This window comes from Eubalaena glacialis, chromosome 4 (assembly GCF_028564815.1).
Source record: "Eubalaena glacialis isolate mEubGla1 chromosome 4, mEubGla1.1.hap2.+ XY, whole genome shotgun sequence".
Taxonomy (NCBI): Eukaryota; Metazoa; Chordata; class Mammalia; order Artiodactyla; family Balaenidae; genus Eubalaena; species Eubalaena glacialis.
In genome coordinates, this window is record NC_083719.1 from 120412200 (window position 1) to 120431784 (window position 19585).

A 19585-nucleotide genomic window follows, 5' to 3' on the forward strand; every position below is an offset into this window, starting at 1 on the left:
CTGGATAATGGTAATAAAGGACACCCGTGGAAAAATTCTGGGAACCCAAATGACTCTGTATTCTCTCTTAATTCTCTAGGGACACGTAAATTGAATTGGCTCAGCAGTGAACAGAATTGATTGCAAAATCACATCTTAGTGCAGAGGGAGCATATGAAAGCTTTGCTCACCCTCCTTTGATTTAATTAAATTGTACTCCCATCATAGCTTCTGGGTGAGGACTCATAGAATTGCAGTGCCCTGTGATTTGTATCAAAGACCTACTTTCCTGCCCTGGTGTTTATCTTCAGAATCGAGCCCTGTGGTTCAAAGAATATGAAGTGTTACTTCTGTGTTAGGTGCCAGCTGGTCACGTGGGTTAGTGGTGAATGCTTCAGGCTGGAATCAAAGGCCATTCCCAGTTTCATTTTCTCTCCAAGTCGTGGCAAATTCTTTCTTCCAGTGACTCACCTTCCCTAGCTGCACACGACATCTCATCACCTTTAGCGTCATCATCATCATCATCATCATCATCATGTCTTATGTATCACGTGGTTAGTGGTTAAGAGCTTGGGCTTTGGAGACAGACTGTAGGAGTTTCTGTCTGGATTCTGCCCAATTCCAGCTGCCTGACCTTGGGCAAGTGACCTAACCTCTCTAATGCCTCAGTTTTCTCATCTATATGTCAGGAATAATTAGGTTGGTGTGAGGGCTAAACAAGATAAATGCATATAGAGTGCTCAGAGTGGTGTCTGACACATAATAAGGCTTTTGTCACCATCGTTTGTATTAATCCGTTATTGCTGTTGTAATTATTTTATAATGAATCTCAGATGGACACTGATAACATAAAGTAAACGTATGTAATTTGTATTCTCTGGACATGCACTTGAAAACAGATGTTCATTGGTATGGATATTTAACAAATTCTCATGCACAGTGTTCAGCAGAAACTAGTGCATCCCTGAATGAAAGTACTATAGAAAGTCAGAGGGCTCAGAGACTTGCATGTGGCCAGGTCTTAGAGTACTCTGGCTAAGCAGGATGGTTAGACTTTAGCTTAAGTTGGGTTGTTGAAACTGTGTATTAACTGATTTATTCTTCCTAGGAGCCATAATTCAGGAATTGTTGAGTGACTCATGTCCCCTTGAATTGATCCTGGAGATTTGAGTTCTATCCTTTTAAGACAAAGGCTCTTGAGAGGCTTACTTGAAGGCATACAAACCTAAGATAACTCTACTAATCAATCCTAAGACAGAAGCCACTGCCAAAGAGACCTTTTATTTTAGGAAATTGCCCTTGTCTCTGAACCTCAGTTTGACATTAGTGGGCAACTATGAGATCTAAAGAAGGTTTCCCCAGAACAGACTGAGCATTTCTAAAGGGCGAATCGCATGCCCTCTGCTTCTGCCAGAATGGAAGGTATTTACAAACCATAGACTACGGGTATGGCTTGGTAGTTGTGTGCATTTGTCACTGCCTGGAAAAGTAAACGACAGTTGGAACATCCCTACAACGGCAAGATAGACTAGTACACCACCTTCCAGCTTTGTGTCCTTGGACAAACTATGTAACCTCTCTGGGCCTCAGGTTCCACACCTGTAAAATGGGAATGACACTAGTACCTAACCCACAAGGTTGGTAAAAAGATTTGATGATGTCACGTGTGGCACTTGGTAAGTGCTGGGTAAACAAAGCCGTTCCCACTTAGTGCTGTTCCCACGCCAGCATCTGGCCCGTGTGATGGTGAAGCTGCTCCCCCACCCCGGGCCTTCCTTGTTGGGCCATGTAGTCACGCAGTCCTGGCAGGCATAGTTTGTTAGCTTCATTTCAAACTCATTCTCCTTGGCTCATTTACCCAAACCAGACAGAGATTAATGGCCTGGCCTCGGAGGATCGGGCGGCACATGTTCCTGGTGCCTTTGGCTCACTGATATCGCCTCTCTGATTTGGGGAATGCCTGGGTGTTCCAGGCCTGGGCCTCCTGAGCCCCAGGAAACATTAAAAGAAAGTAATTTGGTACAAATTCACCTCCTAGTTAAGGAGGGCTTGAAAGCCCTGTATTTTGTTGTTCCTTCTGGATTTTGCCATTTAGAAACAGGAGCAGGTTTCTCTGGGATAGGATGTTTGAATTTAATGGGAGACATGAAGTGAGCAAGGATGGCTGGAAAAAATACTTGCCCAAATATTGTCTCTTCCCCTGTGTTTCCCTCACCTACCTGTCCAATTTTAGTGCATGCCATTGACCGTGAGTGGCTCGTCCTTGCTATTACGAGGTTACCCACTTTGCTCTGCAGGACTGTGCTGCTGCCTCTCTCTTTGCCACATCCTCATCTCCTGCCCTTCTCTTCTGTGCACTAGTTGCGAAGTGCACTGGCCTTCCTCCCTCCAAAAGGCCATACCAGGCTCACAGTCTTTTGACTCCTTTTATGCATATAAACTGATGCCTTTTCATTCATCAGACAATTATGCTTGAAGTACAGAAACCCCTTTATTCTCATCTTTCTGACCTTGAGTAAGTGCCTGTGTGTCTTTGTAGTCTTCTTCAGGAAATGAATAATGATCATAAAATGGAGTGGTTTGTTAAATTATCTGTTTGATAATTCAAAGACCTTCTTGGCTGACTCCTTCAGTTTATAGATGGGGCAGTAGAGACCCGCAGAGGGTGAGAGACTTACCCAGTGACAACAAGGCAATCGGGGGGCCATGTTGGAACTATCGCCCAGCTCTTGACCAGCATCTCACCCATATTTCCTAGCAGGTAAAAAGTCCCCTTAGGGTGTCATGGCTCTTTTTTCAGAGATGCTTGGCTCTGTTCCTCAAAGGGTTAAATAAGTGGCTCTCAACCAACAGTGGCCATCACAATCATTTGGAATATCCTTTTTTTTTTTTTAAGTTATGACCAGTTTCATGCTATGCCTTTTCATACCTACAGAATCATAAGCACCAAAGAAAGATTTGGGCACTATGATTTTTTTTCTAAAGCAGAGGCTTTATTATCTTATTTAATAATGTCAGCATATCACGGATTGGCAAACTATGGCCCACAGGCCAAATCCAGCTCACCACCTACTTTTGTATGGCCCATGAGCTCAACATGGTATTTACAGATGAACATTTGCAATTGACTTGATGATGAGAAACATTTTGAACTCTAGGCTAAATGTTATCCTCCCTCTATAAAAAATGCTATTCTTCTGATTAGTCAATCTGTATTTCAAAAAATTGTACTCCTTGGAAAAGATACCCACAAAGTGGTTGTGCTGACCACTCTTGCCTGAGAACCAGTTCTTTAACCCCTGGATAAACCAAGCCAAGCATCTCTGAAAAGAGCCATGCAACCCTAAGATTGATTTTCACCTGCTAGGAATATTATACCTGTATTTCGAAAACTTACTATATTTTGAATTTTGTCAAGAAAAAATTGTGGAAATTTGTCTTCTCTCTTGTTTTACAAGTACCTGTATAATATCATTGATTTGACTTTTGCCTCCTGGCCTGCAAAACCTAAAATATTTACCAGCCTGTGCTTTACAAGAAAAAGCTTGCCGACTCTTTCAGTGTGTCATTGTTTTTTATTGGGGTACATTCCCTTTTATGAATTCTATAAATCATTAAAGGGTTTTCTATTGTAAAAGTAATATATTCTCCTTATAACATTCAAATTCACGGAAGTATATGAAGTAAAAAATGATCGGTCTCATTCCCCAGTGTTAGCACTTAAGAGTTTGTAATGTGTCTCTGTCCAGACTTTGCCACGTACTAGCTGTGAGACCTTAGTTAACCTCTCTAAGCCTCTCAAATTCTCCATCTGTAAAACAGTGATAATAACCGTTCCTACCCAACAGAATTGTTGCATAGATAATTTGAGATAATTCCTGTAAATTGCTTAGCACGTTGCCTGGTGTGCAGTTAATGCTTAATGATTTGTAACTAATTACATTTTTTTCTTCCTTTTTAGTTTATATACAAACATAAGTTTGGGTTTTTTTTAAAGGAGGAATATGATTTTTTTTTTTTTTTTTTTTTACAATAAAGTCCAGAGGTGATTCTGATGTGCACACACTTAAGCGCTGAAGTAAATACTGGGAGGTAGGTAATTATAGAAGGGATTTCTATTTGGGGGCCAGAATTGCCTTCCATCGTCTAGCACAAACCAGCGAAGAGGAGAAGGTAATGGTTTTCTTTAGCGAACCTGTAGGGTAGTATAAAATTCACACAAGTAAATGTTATTTCTGTTTTCCAGGTCTACAACTCGAACAAGGACAGCCAGAGCGAAGGGAGTAAGTATGTTGCTTGGATACTTTTCTACAGGTGGGGGTGGGCCTGGTCCTGGAGAAGTTGCTATTCTGGGGAAGAACCACCAGGAGGTGCTGTGGGCATGTTGGGTCGCCCCATTCCCGCAGTGCAGCCGAGCTACTTCTGCTGCAGCTTACGGTGTCAGTGACTCCAGGATGGTCAGTGAGCCTGACTGGCAAGGCCGTGATGACATCTTGCACTGTATAACCCTTCACACTGTACAAAGAATTTTTATGTACATTATCTCAGTTAATCCTTTGTTGTCTTAAGAATGTAGCTCCAGTCACCTCTTAAAAGTCACTTAATCCGATAACACCCAGCTCCCCCAGCACCCTGTCCTGTGGGAAGCCAGAATTGACTTTGCCTCCCTCACAGTCTCGCTCCAAGGACTGGAGAGCCAGAACCATCTTAGTGATCGCTTAGTAACTAACTCTGTGTTCCTTGTTGCCACTTTGGGGAGTTAAGAGTGGAGACGAAGAACTCTGTCATAATATTCCTCTTTGCTGGGAGTGACCCTGGGCGGCCTCTGTAGAATATACAGCACATTTCCCCTGCTACTGGCTCTGAGCACTCTGGTTAATCATGATTTCCAAGGGCACCTGTGACCTTGTAAAGATGATGGGATTAAAATGAAACCGCTATTGCTAGAGTGTTTGGGCTGATTATCTCCTTGGTGCACAGGGGAAAAAACAAATTCCTGCCACGTTGCTACCAGAGTACAAAGGAAATTCTGTCCCCTTGCCTCAGATTTGCTTTGTAAAATCCACTTGGAAAAAAAATTCCAAGATAGCCCTACCATGAATTCCAGTAGTGTCAGTAAAACAGTACCTCTTCATGTGGACAAAAGGCTGGGCTGTTTTATGTGTGTGTGAAATCCATTCTAGGACAGAGATTTTCTTTCTTTCATTCCTTCCAAAATACAGATTCTACAAGAAGTTTTAAATAAAATATTAAGTAATTTGGAATGGTTGCTGTTGGTAGGTTAAGAGGCCTTTAGGAGAGGGAAAAATGTTTCTTTTTTTTCCTTCAGGAATTGAACAAGGGGAAATTTTTTTCAAGTAAATATTCAAGGAAAAAAGTCATTCCCCCCCCCCCCCCCGCCGTGTCAGGTGGGATTGTTTTAGAATATCTGAAATCAACTCTGGTTAACTTGGCCTAAAATAACAGTACAAAAATAATAATAATAATGAAAGAATACAGAAGCCTTCAGTGTAACTCACAGTAAGGTAGGAAGACCTGAAGAACCAAGGCTTGAAAACAGACCAGTTCTGGAGACCCAGGGACCAATGAGAAAGGGTCTTCTGGATGATATTTGCAGGATGATAAAGCCCTTAAACTGTTTTTTAGTCCTTGCCTCACTCTTCTGAAGGTCCAGATTCCCAGGAAAGATAGCATCAGGGTGGTCTAGCTGTGGCCCACCCAGGGGAAGACAACACACCTTGATTGATGGTTTCAACAGTATTCATAAAATGGGAGCAGGGTGGTTTACCAAAGGGAGATCAGGGAAGCCACCGGGACAAGAGAGGATAGATGCCAAGCAGGCTGAAATAACAGATGCCCACACCATGCCCTAACCTGGGAGACACTTCTATCATGAAGGACCTAGGAACTGTGGGGGACGAGATGCATATGAATGGAGAACCCCCCACTTCACCCCACACCAGAAGTTTGCCTGTAACTTTTGACCTTACGAACCTACTTCTCTCCCCTTGAGATAAGTGCCACTAGATTTGAAAGACGACCATGACTCTGCTGGTGGGCGTGGCAGCTGGTTGTACTGTTTTGTAAGGCCTTTGGGGCATATGTATCGGAAGCCTTTAAAAAGTAAATATCCTTTGACCCAGCGATTTGTCCTAAAGAATAGTCTGGAGTGCAAAGATGTTTCTGTAAAAAAGTTCACTGGAGCATCGGTAATAATAGTGAAGAATTGGAGACAATCTAAATGTTCAATAGGAAGTCCATTAAAAATATCATAAAGTACTATGCAGCCTTCAAAAAGAACAAGAGAGATCTTGATATATTTGCAGTAATGGTATCCACAGTATACTGTTCATTGAGTTTTTTAAAGTTCAGGTTGTGGAACCATGCATTTATTAAAATAAATTAGTTGACTCATCTAGATACATTGATAGAAAAAAAGTCTGGAAATACATTTATCATTAAACTCTTACTCAGGATAGAGGGCAGATTATTGCGAGACACTGACCTTCTACTTTAAATATTCTGTGTACTTTGCATTGTCGACAAAGAGTATGTATTTTACAATAATGGCGATTAATAGGTAGCGTTTATCGACTGCTTACTGTGTTTCAGCGTGTTTTATCCACATTAGCTCATTTAATGCTCACAGCACTGACTGAGGTAGGTGCTTTTGACCTACTTTGTAGATTAGGAAATTGAGGTTGGTGAACGCAAGAGATGTGATTTAATCTGAGTTCTTTCTGATTCTAACGTCTTTGCTGTTAACCACAAGAATATTCTACCTCCCTAGGAAAAGAACAATACAGAAAGTTCTATCTTGGGAAACACAGACACTTGCAACATTTTGCTTTCGGCGTCCCATTATCCACGGGGTGCAGAGAGTTGGCTGCCTCGAGTCTCTGATGATTCTTCAATGGCTTATTACCCTTTCATTTAGGAAGTGGGAAAGAAAAAGATGTGTTAAACATATTGGCCACTTTTCCAGGAGTACTTTTGATAGAAACAGGTTTTCTAGGGTATTGCTATTCTTTTTCTTTTTCTTTTTTTTTAATAAATTTATTTATTTTTGGCTGTGTTGGGTCTTTGTTGCTGTGCGTAGGCTTTCTTTAGTTTCGGCAAGCTGGGGCTACTCTTCGTTGCGGTGCACGGGCTTCTCATTGCGGTGGCTTCTCTGTTGCGGAGCACGGGCTCTAGGCACACGGGCTTCAGTAGTTGTGGCATGCTGGCTCAGTAGTTGTGTCTTGCGGGCTCTAGAGCACAGGCTTAGTAGTTGTGGCGCACGGGCTTAGTTGCTCCACGGCATGTGGGATCTTCCCGGACCAGGGCTCGAACCCGTGTCCCCTGCATTGGCAGGTGGGTTCTTAACCACTGTGCCACCAGGGAAGTCCTGGGTATTGCTATTCTAAAAGATGTTCTGTTCACTGATTTCCAAGCTGGCAAAACCAGAGGACTGTTCTGGGTTGGTGCTTCCTCCCGTCCTTTGGCATTAGGAACCCCTCTTCACATCACACAAGCCTTAGGTTTGCTTCCCCTCCCCTCCAGAGCGCTTGTCCCTTTCGTATTCCTCATGGCAGTGATTTGCAGTTTCACTGCGCTCATCGCCACAGGTGGCGCTATTGCCCAGGGTCTGATTGTTCTGCAACTCTGTTTATATGACAGTCCAAACTTTTTTAAAGGTAAGAAGTCAATCTGATAGGAATTTAAGAGCGGGACATCGCACTTTTCACCTTTAATAGCCATTTCCAAATGTTTAGCATTTTCCTTTCTAGAAAATATTTTGGTGGGAATTTGAATGCCAGCATTTTATCACAGAACCAGAATGTTTTCAAGAGACAGGTAGCAAAAGGGAATTCCTTTGGGGACACTTCTGAATTTGTTGCTTTTCTCTTGAAGTTTCTCTCAGGCCGTACAGTGCCTGTGGGGTATAAGACAGGGCCGTAAATAATGTCTGGTAGCTGCTGGTATTTTCCAAATGGTCCAGTTGCCAGGAGAGGATGGCGCAGATAAATACATGCACATTTCTTTGCAGAGCCTTTTTCCCCTCCTCTTTCTTCTCTGGATCTCAGGTACGTGAGTGATTTAATCATAATCCCCGGTTTGTGGCACATGATCATCACAGGCCCCTCCCTTTCGCCCTTCATTCATTCATTTATTCATTCACTCACTCCCTTTTAGTTCTTTTCCCACCTCCTATTCCTGACCTCCCCTTCACCATTCTAATGTGTACCTTTAAAGTGTATTCTTGGACAATGAGTATCTTTTATCTCCCTGTGTTTTTAAGTTACCTAAATGTTTGTCTTGTTCTGTTTCCTGCTGTGCCCCCTCAGCATTGTGTTAGGAGCCGTCCATATTCCCCTGTCTACCTCCAGACTGTGGCTTCCGTCTGCTGCACACTCCACGGTGTGTAACACTGTGCAGAGATGCACTCCACTCCGCGTGCCTCCCAGTCCTCATCACCACTAACAATACCACAAGGAACGTCTTTGTACATGTCCACCTGTGTGAGAATCTCTTTGGGGTTTACCCTCAAGGAGAGTTGCTGGTTAGCCAGAGGGTGTGTGTGTACTTAGTTTGAGGGAAGGCTCTCACCTTGTGACCTAGACTGGCCTTTCCCCAGTCCGCCCAGCCCGACAAGAGTATTTCCCCATTCCTGCCAACTCTTCTCATTATATTCAGCTTTCTAATTTTTTGCCAGTCTAATAGATATAAAATGGTAGCTCATTGTTGTCTTAATTTGTATTTCTCTAATAATTAGCGTGTTTGAGTATCTCTTCATATGCCTGTTTACTGGGTGTCCTCTTCTGCTTTTTGCCTATTTGTGTCCTTTGCCCATTTTTCTATTGTAGTTACCATTTTTTTTTACTACTGATTTGTAAAGTTCCTTCTGTATTCTAGATATTAGTTCCTTGTTAATTGTAGATATATTTATTTATTTATTTATGGCCATGTTGGGTCTTCGTTGCTGCGCACGGGCTTTCTCTAGTTGCGGTGAGTGAGGGCTACTCTTCGTTGTGGTGCACGGGCTTCTCACTGCGGTGGCTTCTCTTGTTGTGGAACACAGGCTCTAGGTTCGCAGGCTTCAGTAGTTGTGGCATGTGGGCTCAGTAGTTGTGGCTCACGAGCTCTAGAGCGCAGGCTCAATAGTTGTGGCGCACGGGCTTAGTTGCTCTGCGGCATGTGGGATCTTCCTGGACCAGGGCTCGAACCCATGTCCCCTGCATTGGCAGGCGGAGTCTCAACCACTGCGCCACCAGGGAAGCCCAATTGTAGATATTTAAAATATATTTTCCCATTTTGCCATCTGACAATTAATACTATGTATGATATCTTTCCTTGAGTATAAAGTCTTACTTTTTATATATTCAAAAAACTTTTTGCCTTCTGGTTTACGATTTTCAAGTTGTGTTTTGAAAAAGGCCTTTCTGACCCATGTCACAAAGATATGCACCTACATTTTCTTTTATTGGCTTCATGATTTTGTCTTTCACACTTTGGTTTCTAATCCAACTGATATCTACCATTGTATATGGTGTTTCATGAAGATTCAGTTTTGTTTTTATACACATGAAAAGCCAGTTTTCCCAACAACATCTGCCAAGCTATCCATTCTCACCCTCTTTGACTTGTGATACCAGCTTTATTGTGTATTAAGTTTGCACATCTGAGCTCTGTCTCTGAGCTCTTTATTTCCTTGGTCTGTCTGTTCTTGTGCTAATACCTCTCCAGTTTTAATATGATGACTTTGAGGCAGGTCTTAATATCTAGTAGTTTAAGTCTCCTCTCTTTACTCTCCTTTTTAAGGGTTGACATAGCTGACTGTGGACCTTTATCCTTCTATATAAATTCTAGCTTAAGTTTGATAAGTTCCTCAAAAATTTAAAATTTTCATTTTGGATTGCATTGAAGTGTACAGGTTAATTTGTGGAAAAATGACACTTTAAAAAATATTAGTAATGGTTTAATCATTGAATGCTTTACAGGTAACAAATATTTTTTAAAATAAAAAAAACTTTATTGAAGTATAGTTGATTTACAGTATTGTGTTAGTTTCAGGTGTACAGCAAATTGATTCAGTTATACATATATATTCTTTTTCAGATTCTTTTCCATTATAGGTTATTACTAGATACTGGATATAGTTCCCTGTGCTATATAGTAAATCCTTGTTGCTTATCTATTTTATATATAGAACTATCTGTTAATCACATGCTCCTAATTTATCCCTCCCCCACCTTTCCCCTTTGGTGACAATAATTTTGTTTTCTGTCTGTGAGTCTGTTTCTGTTTTGTAAATAAGTTCATTTGTATTATTTTTTAGATTCCACATATAAGTGATATAATATTTGTCTTTCTCTGTCTGATTTATTTCACTTAGTATGAGTCTGATAGTCTCTAGGTCCTTTCATGTTGCTGCAAATGGCAATATTTTTTATGGCTGAGTAATATTCCATTGTGTATATATACTCCTTCTTTATCCATTCATCTGTCAATTGACATTCAGGTTGCTTCCATGTCTTGGCTATTGTAAGTAGTGCTGCTATGAACATTGGGGTGAATGTATCTTTTCAAATCAGAGTTTTTGTCCTTTCCAGATATATGCCCAGGAGTGAGATTCCTGGATCATACAGTAACTCTATTTTTAGTTTTTTAAGGAGGCTCCATATTGTTCTCCATAGTGGCTACACCAATTTACATTCCCACCAGTAGTGTAGGAGGGTTCCCTTTTCTCCACACTCTCTCCAGCATTTATTTTTTGTAGACTTTTCGATGATGGTCATTCTGACTGGTGTGAGGTGATAACGTCATTGTAGTTTTGATTTGTATTTTCTCTAATAATTAATGATGTGGAGCATCTTTTCATATGCCTGTTGGCTGTCTGTATGTCTTTTTAAAATTTTTTATTATTTATTTATTTTTATTTTTTATTTTTGGCTGCGTTGGGCCTTCGTTGCTGCACACGGGGGCTACTCTTTGTTGTGGTGAGCAGGCTTCTCATTGCGGTGGCTTCTCTTGTTGCGGAGCACGGGCTCTAGGCGCACGGGCTTCAGTAGTTGCGGCTCGCGGGCTCTAGAGCACAGGCTCAGTAGTTGTGGCACATGGGCTTAGTTGCTCCATGGCATGTGGGATCTTCCCGGACCAGGGATCAAACCTGTGTCCCCTGGATTGGCAGGCAGATTCTTAACTGCTGCGCCACCAGAGAAGTCCCTATCTGTATGTCTTGTTTGGAGAAATGTCTATTTAGAAATGTTCTAACTTCATTGGTTTACATACAGCTGGGAAAATTGACACTTTTATAATACTAAGTCACCTCCTCCAAGAGCTTTGAATGTCTTTCCATTTATTCAGACCTTTACTTTTCTGCCTAGAAGTCTTCTGTTTTCTTGGTTAAGTTAATCCCTACGTACTAAATTCAAAAGCCAATCTGCTATTTTTGGCAGTCGTATGAGCCGCTCAACGGTGGATCCGGCTGCCATCAGGAACCTTCCCTGGGTTTGTTCCTGGAATGTCAGGAATATACGTCAGTGACACTGAGTTTTCTCTAGTTGGTCAAATTCTTACCCAGTAGTGGAGGGAAGGGAAAAGATGGGAGTAAGAATAGATACAGCAGAAGGAAGTCTGGTTTGTTGCTTCCTAAGCTTCTTTACTGAGAAGGTGATCACACCAGTGTCAATCATTCTAAACGGCAAATGTCTGTCATTGATTTTCCCCTTTATTATTACAAAGAACAGGACTCTGCCCTGGACAGGGACCCCTCCTCTTCCCATCTTACCCTTTGCCACCTTAATGTGTATCTCCTGAGTCTACATGTCCTGTTTCTTGCTTTACGTTGGCTGCAGTTGTGAGATTTACTCCCCAAAGGCTCTATGAGAATTGGTTCATTCTCCTTTGAAATGAGCCCAGGTCAGAAGCAGAAGGGGGAGCTAGGAAGGGACCTATTCTCAGCCCCGCTGCTGTTGTCCTGTAGTCCCACCTGAGAGACAGTTGGGAAGCCGAGAACTTGTCAGAGAGGGTACACAGTCCGGTGCATGAGAGCAAGGGAAAGGCAGGCTTTTCTAGTGTGAGTTCATCTTTACCAAGTTTGAAGTTTTAAATAATAAATGTCACTGCCTACTTAGCTCTGAAAAGATTAGCTTGTTTACAGAAATGCTGCTCTGCCGCTGCTTTGCCAGCTGTTTGGAGACTGACAGACTGAGACAGAGAGGGATGTCTCCTAATCTTGGCTTCTAGTGCCGCTTCCCTTACTGTGAGTATTAACTCGAATTCCATGGGTCAGTCGGGTCATTTAAAAGGAATATGCCCGAGTTGCCCTAGGTGTGCCTTGTCACACACTGTTGGCCCCAGCTGGCTTTTGAGAAGAATATTGCAGCCATTTTCTCTGCTTCCTACTCTTGTTGAACATGTTCTTTGCATCTACCTGAACTTCTCACTAGACTTAACTGTAGGAGTCCAGGCTTCATTCAACTAATACCTCTTGGAATTCTTAAGAGCCATGGCCCAGGGTGACATGAGTACTGAGGGGTACGGACACCAACCAGCAGTACAGTTGCCTCTACCTTTAAGGAGTATATGGTCTGCTGATGAAGTTAAGACCCCTGGGAGATGATAGACCGATGGCCCATCACACGTGTGTGGGTGTGTAGTACCCGTGCTCTCTGCAGATGCACTCATGTGCAGACAGGTGCCCACAGCCAATTGGAATGGGCCTCCATCTAGGCTAGAAAGACTTAAAAAGTGCCCTCCCTTCTCTCCAGAAGAAGGAAATATAATTCTTCCTCTTTGCTTCCCAGTCTTAATCCCTTCATTCCTTCCAGTTTGTTTTTTATTTTTTTTTTATACAGCAGGTTCTTATTAGTTATCCATTTTGTACATATTTATTTTATTTATTTTACTTTTATCTGCGTTGGCTCTTCATTGCTGCGCTTGGGCTTTCTCTAGCTGCGGTGAGCGGGGGCCACTCTTCGTTGGGGTGCGCGGGCTTCTCGTTGCAGTGGCTTCTCTTGTTGCGGAGCACAGGTTCTAGGTGCACAGGCTTCAGTAGTCGTGGCTCACAGGCTCTAGAGCACAGGCTCAGTAGTTGTGGCACACAAGCTTAGTTGCTCTGCAGCATGTGGGATCTTCCCGGACCAGGGCTTGAACCCTTGTCCCCTGCATTGGCAGGTGGATTCTTAACCACTGCGCCACCAGGGAAGCCCAGTATATTTTCTTAATATAATCTCTCCTATGCATTTTTAAATAGCTGAGATTATTTTGTATTTTTTTAAAATTTTTTAATTTAATTTAATTTATTTTTTATACAGCAGGTTCTTTTTTTTTAAATTTTATTTATTTATTTATTTATTTTTGGCTGTGTTGGGTCTTTGTTTCTGTGCGAGGGCTTTCTCTAGTTGCAGCAAGTGGGGGCCACTCTTCATCGCGGTGCGCGGGCCTCTCACTATCGTGGCCTCTCTTGTTGCGGGGCACAGGCTCCAGATGTGAAGGCTCAGTAATTGTGGCTCACGGGCCTAGTTGCTCCACGTCATGTGGGATCTTCCCAGACCAGGGCCCAAACCCGTGTCCCCTGCACTGGCAGGCAGACTCCCAACCACTGCGCCACCAGACAAGCCCCCAGCAGGTTCTTATTAGTCATCCATTTTATACACGTCAGTGTATAACATGTCAATCCCAATCTCCCAATTCATCACACCACCACCACCCCCCGCCACTTTCTCCCCTTGGTGTCCATACGTTTGTTCTCTGCATCTGTGTCTCAATTTCTGCCCTGCCAACCGGTTCATCTGTACCATTTTTCTAGGTTCCACATATATGCGTTAATATACGATATTTGTTTTTCCCTTTCTGACTTACTTCACTCTGTATGACAGTCTCTAGATCCATCCATGTCTCTACAGATGACCCAATTTCGTTCCTTTTAATGGCTGAGTAATATTCCATTGTATATATGTACCACATCTTCTTTATCCATTCATCTGTCAGTGGGCATTTAGGTGGCTTCCATGACCTGGCTATTGTAAATAGTGCTGCAGTGAACATTGGGGGTGCATGTGTCTTTTTGAATTATGGTTTTCTCTGGGTATATGCCCAGTAGTGGAATTGCTGGGTCATATGGTAACTCTATTTTTAGTTTTTTAAGGAACCTCCATACTGTTCTCCATAGTGGCTGTATCAATTTACATTCCCACCAACAATGCGAGAGGGTTCCCTTTTCTCCACACCCTCTCCAGCATTTGTTGTTGTAGATTTTCTGATGATCCCATTCTAACTGGTGTGAGGTGATACCTCACTGTAGTTTTGATTTGCATTTCTCTAATAATTAGTGATGTTGAGCAGCTTTTCATGTGCTTCTTGGCCATCTGTATGTCTTCCTCGGAGAAACGTCTATTTAAGTCTTCTGCCCATTTTTTGATTGGGTTGTTTGCTTTTTTAATATTGAGCTGCATGAGCTCTGTTTGTATTTTGGAGATTAATCCTTTGTCCGTTGATTCATTTGCAAATATTTTCTCCCTTTCTGAGGGTTGTCTTTTCATCTTGTTTGTAGTTTCCTTTGCTTTGCAAAAGGTTTTAAGATTCATTAGGTCCCCTTTGTTTATTTTTGTTTTTATTTCCATTACTCTAGCAGGTGGATCAAAAAAGATCTTGCTGTGATTTATGTCAAAGATTGTTCTTCCTATGTTTTCCTCTAAGAGTTTTATAGTGTCCGGTCTTACATTTAGGTCTCTAATCCATTTTGAGTTTATTTTTGTGTATGGTGTTAGGGAGTGTTCTAATTTCATTCTTTTACATGTAGCTGTCCAGTTTTCCCAGCACAACTTATTGAAGAGACTGTCTTTTCTCCATTGTATATCCTTGCCTCCTTTGGCATAGATTAGTTGACCATAGATGCGTGGGTTTATCTCTGGGCTTTCAATCCTGTTCCATTGATCTATATTTCTGTTTTTGTGCCAGTACCATATTGTCTTGATTACTGTAGCTTTGTAGTATAGTCTGAAGTCAGGGAGTCTGATTCCTCCAGCTCCGTTTTTTTCCCTCAAGACTGCTTTGGCTATTTGGGGTCTTTTGTGTCTCCATACACATTTTAAGATTTTTTCTTCTAGTTCTGTAAAAAATGCCATTGGTATTTGATAAGGATTGCATTGAATCTGTAGATTGCTTTGGGTAGTATAGTCATTTTCACAATATTGACTCTTCCAATCCAAGAACATGGTATATCTCTCCATCTGTTGGTTACATCTTTAATTTCTTTCATCAGTGTCTTATAGTTTTCTGCATACAGGTCTTTTGTCTCCCTAGGTAGGTTTATTCCTAGGTATTTTATTCTTTTTGTTGCAATGGTAAATGGGAGTGTTTCCTTAATTTCCCTTTCAGATTTTTCATCATTAGTGTATAGGAATGCAAGAGATTTCTGTGCATTAATTTTGTATCCTGCAACTTTACCAAATTCATTGATTAGCTCTAGTAGTTTTCTGGTGGCATCTTTAGGATTTTCTATGTATAGTATCATGTCATCTGCAAACAGTGAGAGTTTTACTTCTTTTTTCCGATTTGTATTCCTTTTATTTCTTTTTCTTCTCTGATTGCCTTGGCTAAGACTTCCAAAACTATGTTGAATAATAGTGGCAAGAGTGGACATCCTTGTCTTCTTCCTGATCTTAGAGGAAATGCTTTCAGGTTTTCACCATTGAGAATGATCTTTGCTGTGGGTTTGTCGTATATGGCCTTTATTCTTATGTTGAGGTACGTTCCCTCTATGCCCAGTGTCTGGAGAGTTTTTATCATAAATGGGTGTTGAATTTTGTCAAAAACCCTTTCTGTATCTATTGAGATGATCATATGGCTTTTCTTCTTCAATTTGTTAATATGGTGTGTCACATTGATTGATTTGCATATATTGAAGAATCCTTGCATCCCTGGGATAAATCCCACTTGATCATGGTGTATGATCCTTTTAATGTGTTGTCGGATTCTGTTTCCTAGTATTTTGTTTAGGATTTTTGCATCTATATTCATCAGTGATATTGGTCTGTAATTTTCTTTTTTTGTGATATCTTTGTCTGGTTCTGGTATCAGGGTGATGGTGGCCCCATAGAATGAGTTTGGGAGTGTTCCTTCCTCCACAATTTTTTAGAAGAGTTTGAGAAGGATGGGTGTTAGCTCTTCTCTAAATGTTTGATAGAAGTCACCTGTGAAGCCATCTGGTCCTGGACTTTTGTTTGTTGGAAGATTTTTAATCACAGTTTCAATTTTATTACTTGTGATTGGTCTGTTCATATTTTCTTTTTCTTCCTGGTTCTGTCTTAGAAGGTTATACCTTTCTAAGAATTTGTCCATTTCTTCCAGGTTGTCCATTTTATTGGCATAGAGTTGCTTGTAGTAGTTTCTTAGGATGGTTTGTATTTCTGCGGTGTCTGTTGTAACTTCTCCTTTTTCATTTCTAATTTTATTGATTTGAGTCCTCTCCCTCTTTTTCTTGATGAGTCTGGTTAATAGTTTATCAATTTTGTTTATGTTCTCAAAGAACCAGCTTTTAGTTTTATTGATCCTTGCTATTGTTTTCTTTGTTTCTCTTTCATTTATTTCTGCTCTGATCTTTATGATTTCTTTCCTTCTGCTAACTTTGGGTTTTGTTTGTTCTTTATGATTTCTTTCCTTCTGCTAACTTTGGGTTTTGTTTGTTCTTCTTCCTCTCTTTCCTTTAGGTGTAAGGTTAGATTTTTTATTTGAGATTTTTCTTGTTTCTTGAGATAGGCTTGTATTGCTATAAACTTCTCTCTTGGAACTGCTTTTGCTGCATCCCATACGTTTTGGATCATCGTGTTTTCATTGTCATTTGTCTCTAGGTATTTTTTGATTTCCTCTTTGATTTCCTCTTTGATTTCTTCAGTGATCTCTTGGTTATTTAGTAACGTATTGTTTAGCCTCTATGTGTTTCTATTTTTTACAGATTTTTTCCTGTAATTGATATCTGCTCTTACACTGTTGTGGTCAGAAAAGATACTTGATATGATTTCAATTTTCTTATATTTACCAAGGCTTGATTTGTGACCCAAGCTATGATCTATCTTGGAGAATGTTCCATGAGCACTTGAGAAGAAGGTGTATTCTGTTGCTTTTGGATGGAATGTCCTATACATATCAATTAAGTCCGTCTTGTTTAATGTATCATTTAAACCTTGTGTTTCCTTATTTTGGATGATCTGTCTACTGGTGTAAGTGAGATGTTAAAGTTCCCCACTATTATTATGTTACTGTCCATTTCCTCTTTTATAGCTGTTAGCAGTTGCCTTATGTATTGAGGTGCTCCTATGTTGGGTGCATACATATCTATAATTGTTATATCTTCCTCTTGGATTGATCCTTTGAGTATTATGTAGTGTCCTTCCTTGTCTCTTGTAACATTCTTTATTTTAAAGTCTATTTTATCTGATATGAGTATTGCTACTCCAGCTTTCTTTTGATTTCCATTTGCATGGAATATCTTTTTCCATCCCCTCACTTTCAGTCTGTATGTGTCCCTAGGTCTGAAGTGCTTCTCTTGTAGACAGCATATATATGGGTCTTGTTTTTGTCTCCATTCAGTGAGCCTGTGTCTTTTGGTTGGAGCATTTAATCCATTCACATTTAAGGTAATTATCAATATGTATGTTCCTATTACCATTTTCTTAATTGTTAAGGGTTTGTTTTTGAGGTCCTTTTCTTCTCTTGTGTTTCCCACTTAGAGAAGTTCCTTTAGCATTTGTTGTAGAGCTGGTTTGGTGGTGCTGAATTCTCTTAGCTTTTGCTTGTCTGTAAAGCTTTTGATTTCTCCATCAAATCTGAATGAGATCCTTGAAGGGTAGAGTAATTTTGATTGTAGGTTCTTCCCTTTCATCACTTTAAATATGTCATGCCACTCCCTTCTGGATTGTAGAGTTTCTGCTGAGAAATCAGCTGTTAACCTTATGGGAGTTCCCTTGTATTTTATTTGTCGCTTCCTGGACTTGGGTGGCTATTTCCTTTCCCATGTTAGGGAAGTTTTCGACTATAGTCTCTTCACATATTTTCTCAGGTCCTTTCTCTCTCTTCTCCTTCTGGGACCCCTATAATGCGAATGTTGTGTTTAATGTTGTCCCAGAGGTCTCTTAGGCTGTCTTCATTTCTTTTCATTCTTTTTTCTTTATTCTGTTCCACAGCAGTGAATTCCACCATTCTGTCTTCCAGGTCACTTATCTGTTCTTCTGCCTCAGTTATTCTGCTATTGATTCCTTCTAGTGTATTTTTCATTTCAGTTATTGTATTGTTCATCTCTGTTTATTTGTTCTTTAATTCTTCTAGATCTTTGTTAAACATTTCTTGCATCTTCTCGATCTTTGCCTCCATTCTTTTTCCGAGGTCCTGGATCATCTTCACTATCATTATTCTGAATTCTTTTTCTGGAAAGTTGCCTATCTCCACTTCATTTAGTTGTTTTTCCTGGGTTTTATCTTGTTCCTTCATCTGGTAGAGAGCCCTCTGCCTTTTCATCTTGTCTGTCTTTCTGTGAATGTGTTTTTTGTTCCACAGACTGCAGGATTGTAGTCCTTCTTGCTTCTGCTGTCTGCCCTCTGGTGGATGAGGCTATCTAAGAGTCTTGTCCTTTCCAGTTTATTTTTAAACTAGTACTTTGACAGAAATCCTTTGTATTTGCATAATGCTCAAGAACCCACTGCAGTTTACCAACTTGTCATTCACAATGGCAGTGAGGGGAAGAGCAGTGATAGGAGAAAGTTTGCAGAGTTGGAATAAGGATCTAGTTATCAAAAAAAAAAAAAAAGGGGGCTTCCCTGGTGGCACAGTGGTTGAGAATCTGCCTGCCAATGCAGGGGACACGGGTTCGAGCCCTGGTCTGGGAAGATCCCACATGCCGCGGAGCAACTGGGCCCGTGAGCCACAACTGCTGAGCCTGCGCGTCTGGAGCCTGTGCTCCACAACAAGAGAGGCCGCAACAGTGAGAGGCCCGCGCACCGCGATGAAGAGTGGCCCCCGCTCGCCGCAACTAGAGAAAGCCCTCACACAGAAACGAAGACCCAGCACAGTCATAAATAAATAAATAAATAAATTAAAAAAAAAAAAGGATCTAGTTATCTGTAGGGTGCAGACATTGAATCTCTGAACCTCATTCCTAAGGGGGTTGACAAAGTTGTATTTTTGCTTATTATAAAAATATTATGAACTCATTGTGGAATATTAAGGAAATTGCAAGGATTTTCAAAAATTCAATAAAACTCATCTATAATATCATCCCCAGAGATACTTCTTTTCTTCCTTGCCTTTTTTTTCATGGTGTCTTATATTTATTTTGCCAATGTCAATATGTATTTTGACTTAACTGGCATTATACTGAATATGCTGTTGGCATTCTGCTTTTAAAAATTCTCAAGCATTTTCCCAGTTGATGAAAGCCGTTTATAAATATTATTTGTAATGGTTGTTGAATGCTCTGTCATAATTTTACATCCTAATTTGTTGAACCATTTCCTGTCAGTGGTCTTGAATGTCCTTTCCAGAGTTTTTCTTTTACGAATGACATCAGGCTGAGCATCCTTGTGCATCAGTCTTTGTACATATTTCAGGTTATTTCCTGTGGGAAGGT

General features: G+C 40.8%; 1 protein-coding gene across 6 annotated transcripts in view; it reads left to right on the top strand.

The window, feature by feature from the left end:
- The window catches only part of ARHGAP26 (Rho GTPase activating protein 26), a 496856-nt gene that overhangs the window by 260438 nt on the left and 216833 nt on the right, over positions 1-19585 (top strand). Inside the window, exon 12 of one of the 6 annotated variants that reach the window (XM_061189778.1) lies at positions 4226-4262. The exons of the other annotated variants lie outside the window; for them this stretch is intronic. Within the exon in view, the coding sequence (XP_061045761.1) occupies positions 4226-4262 (37 nt within the window). The remainder of the gene's footprint in view (positions 1-4225; positions 4263-19585) is intronic. 6 annotated transcript variants of the gene reach the window in all.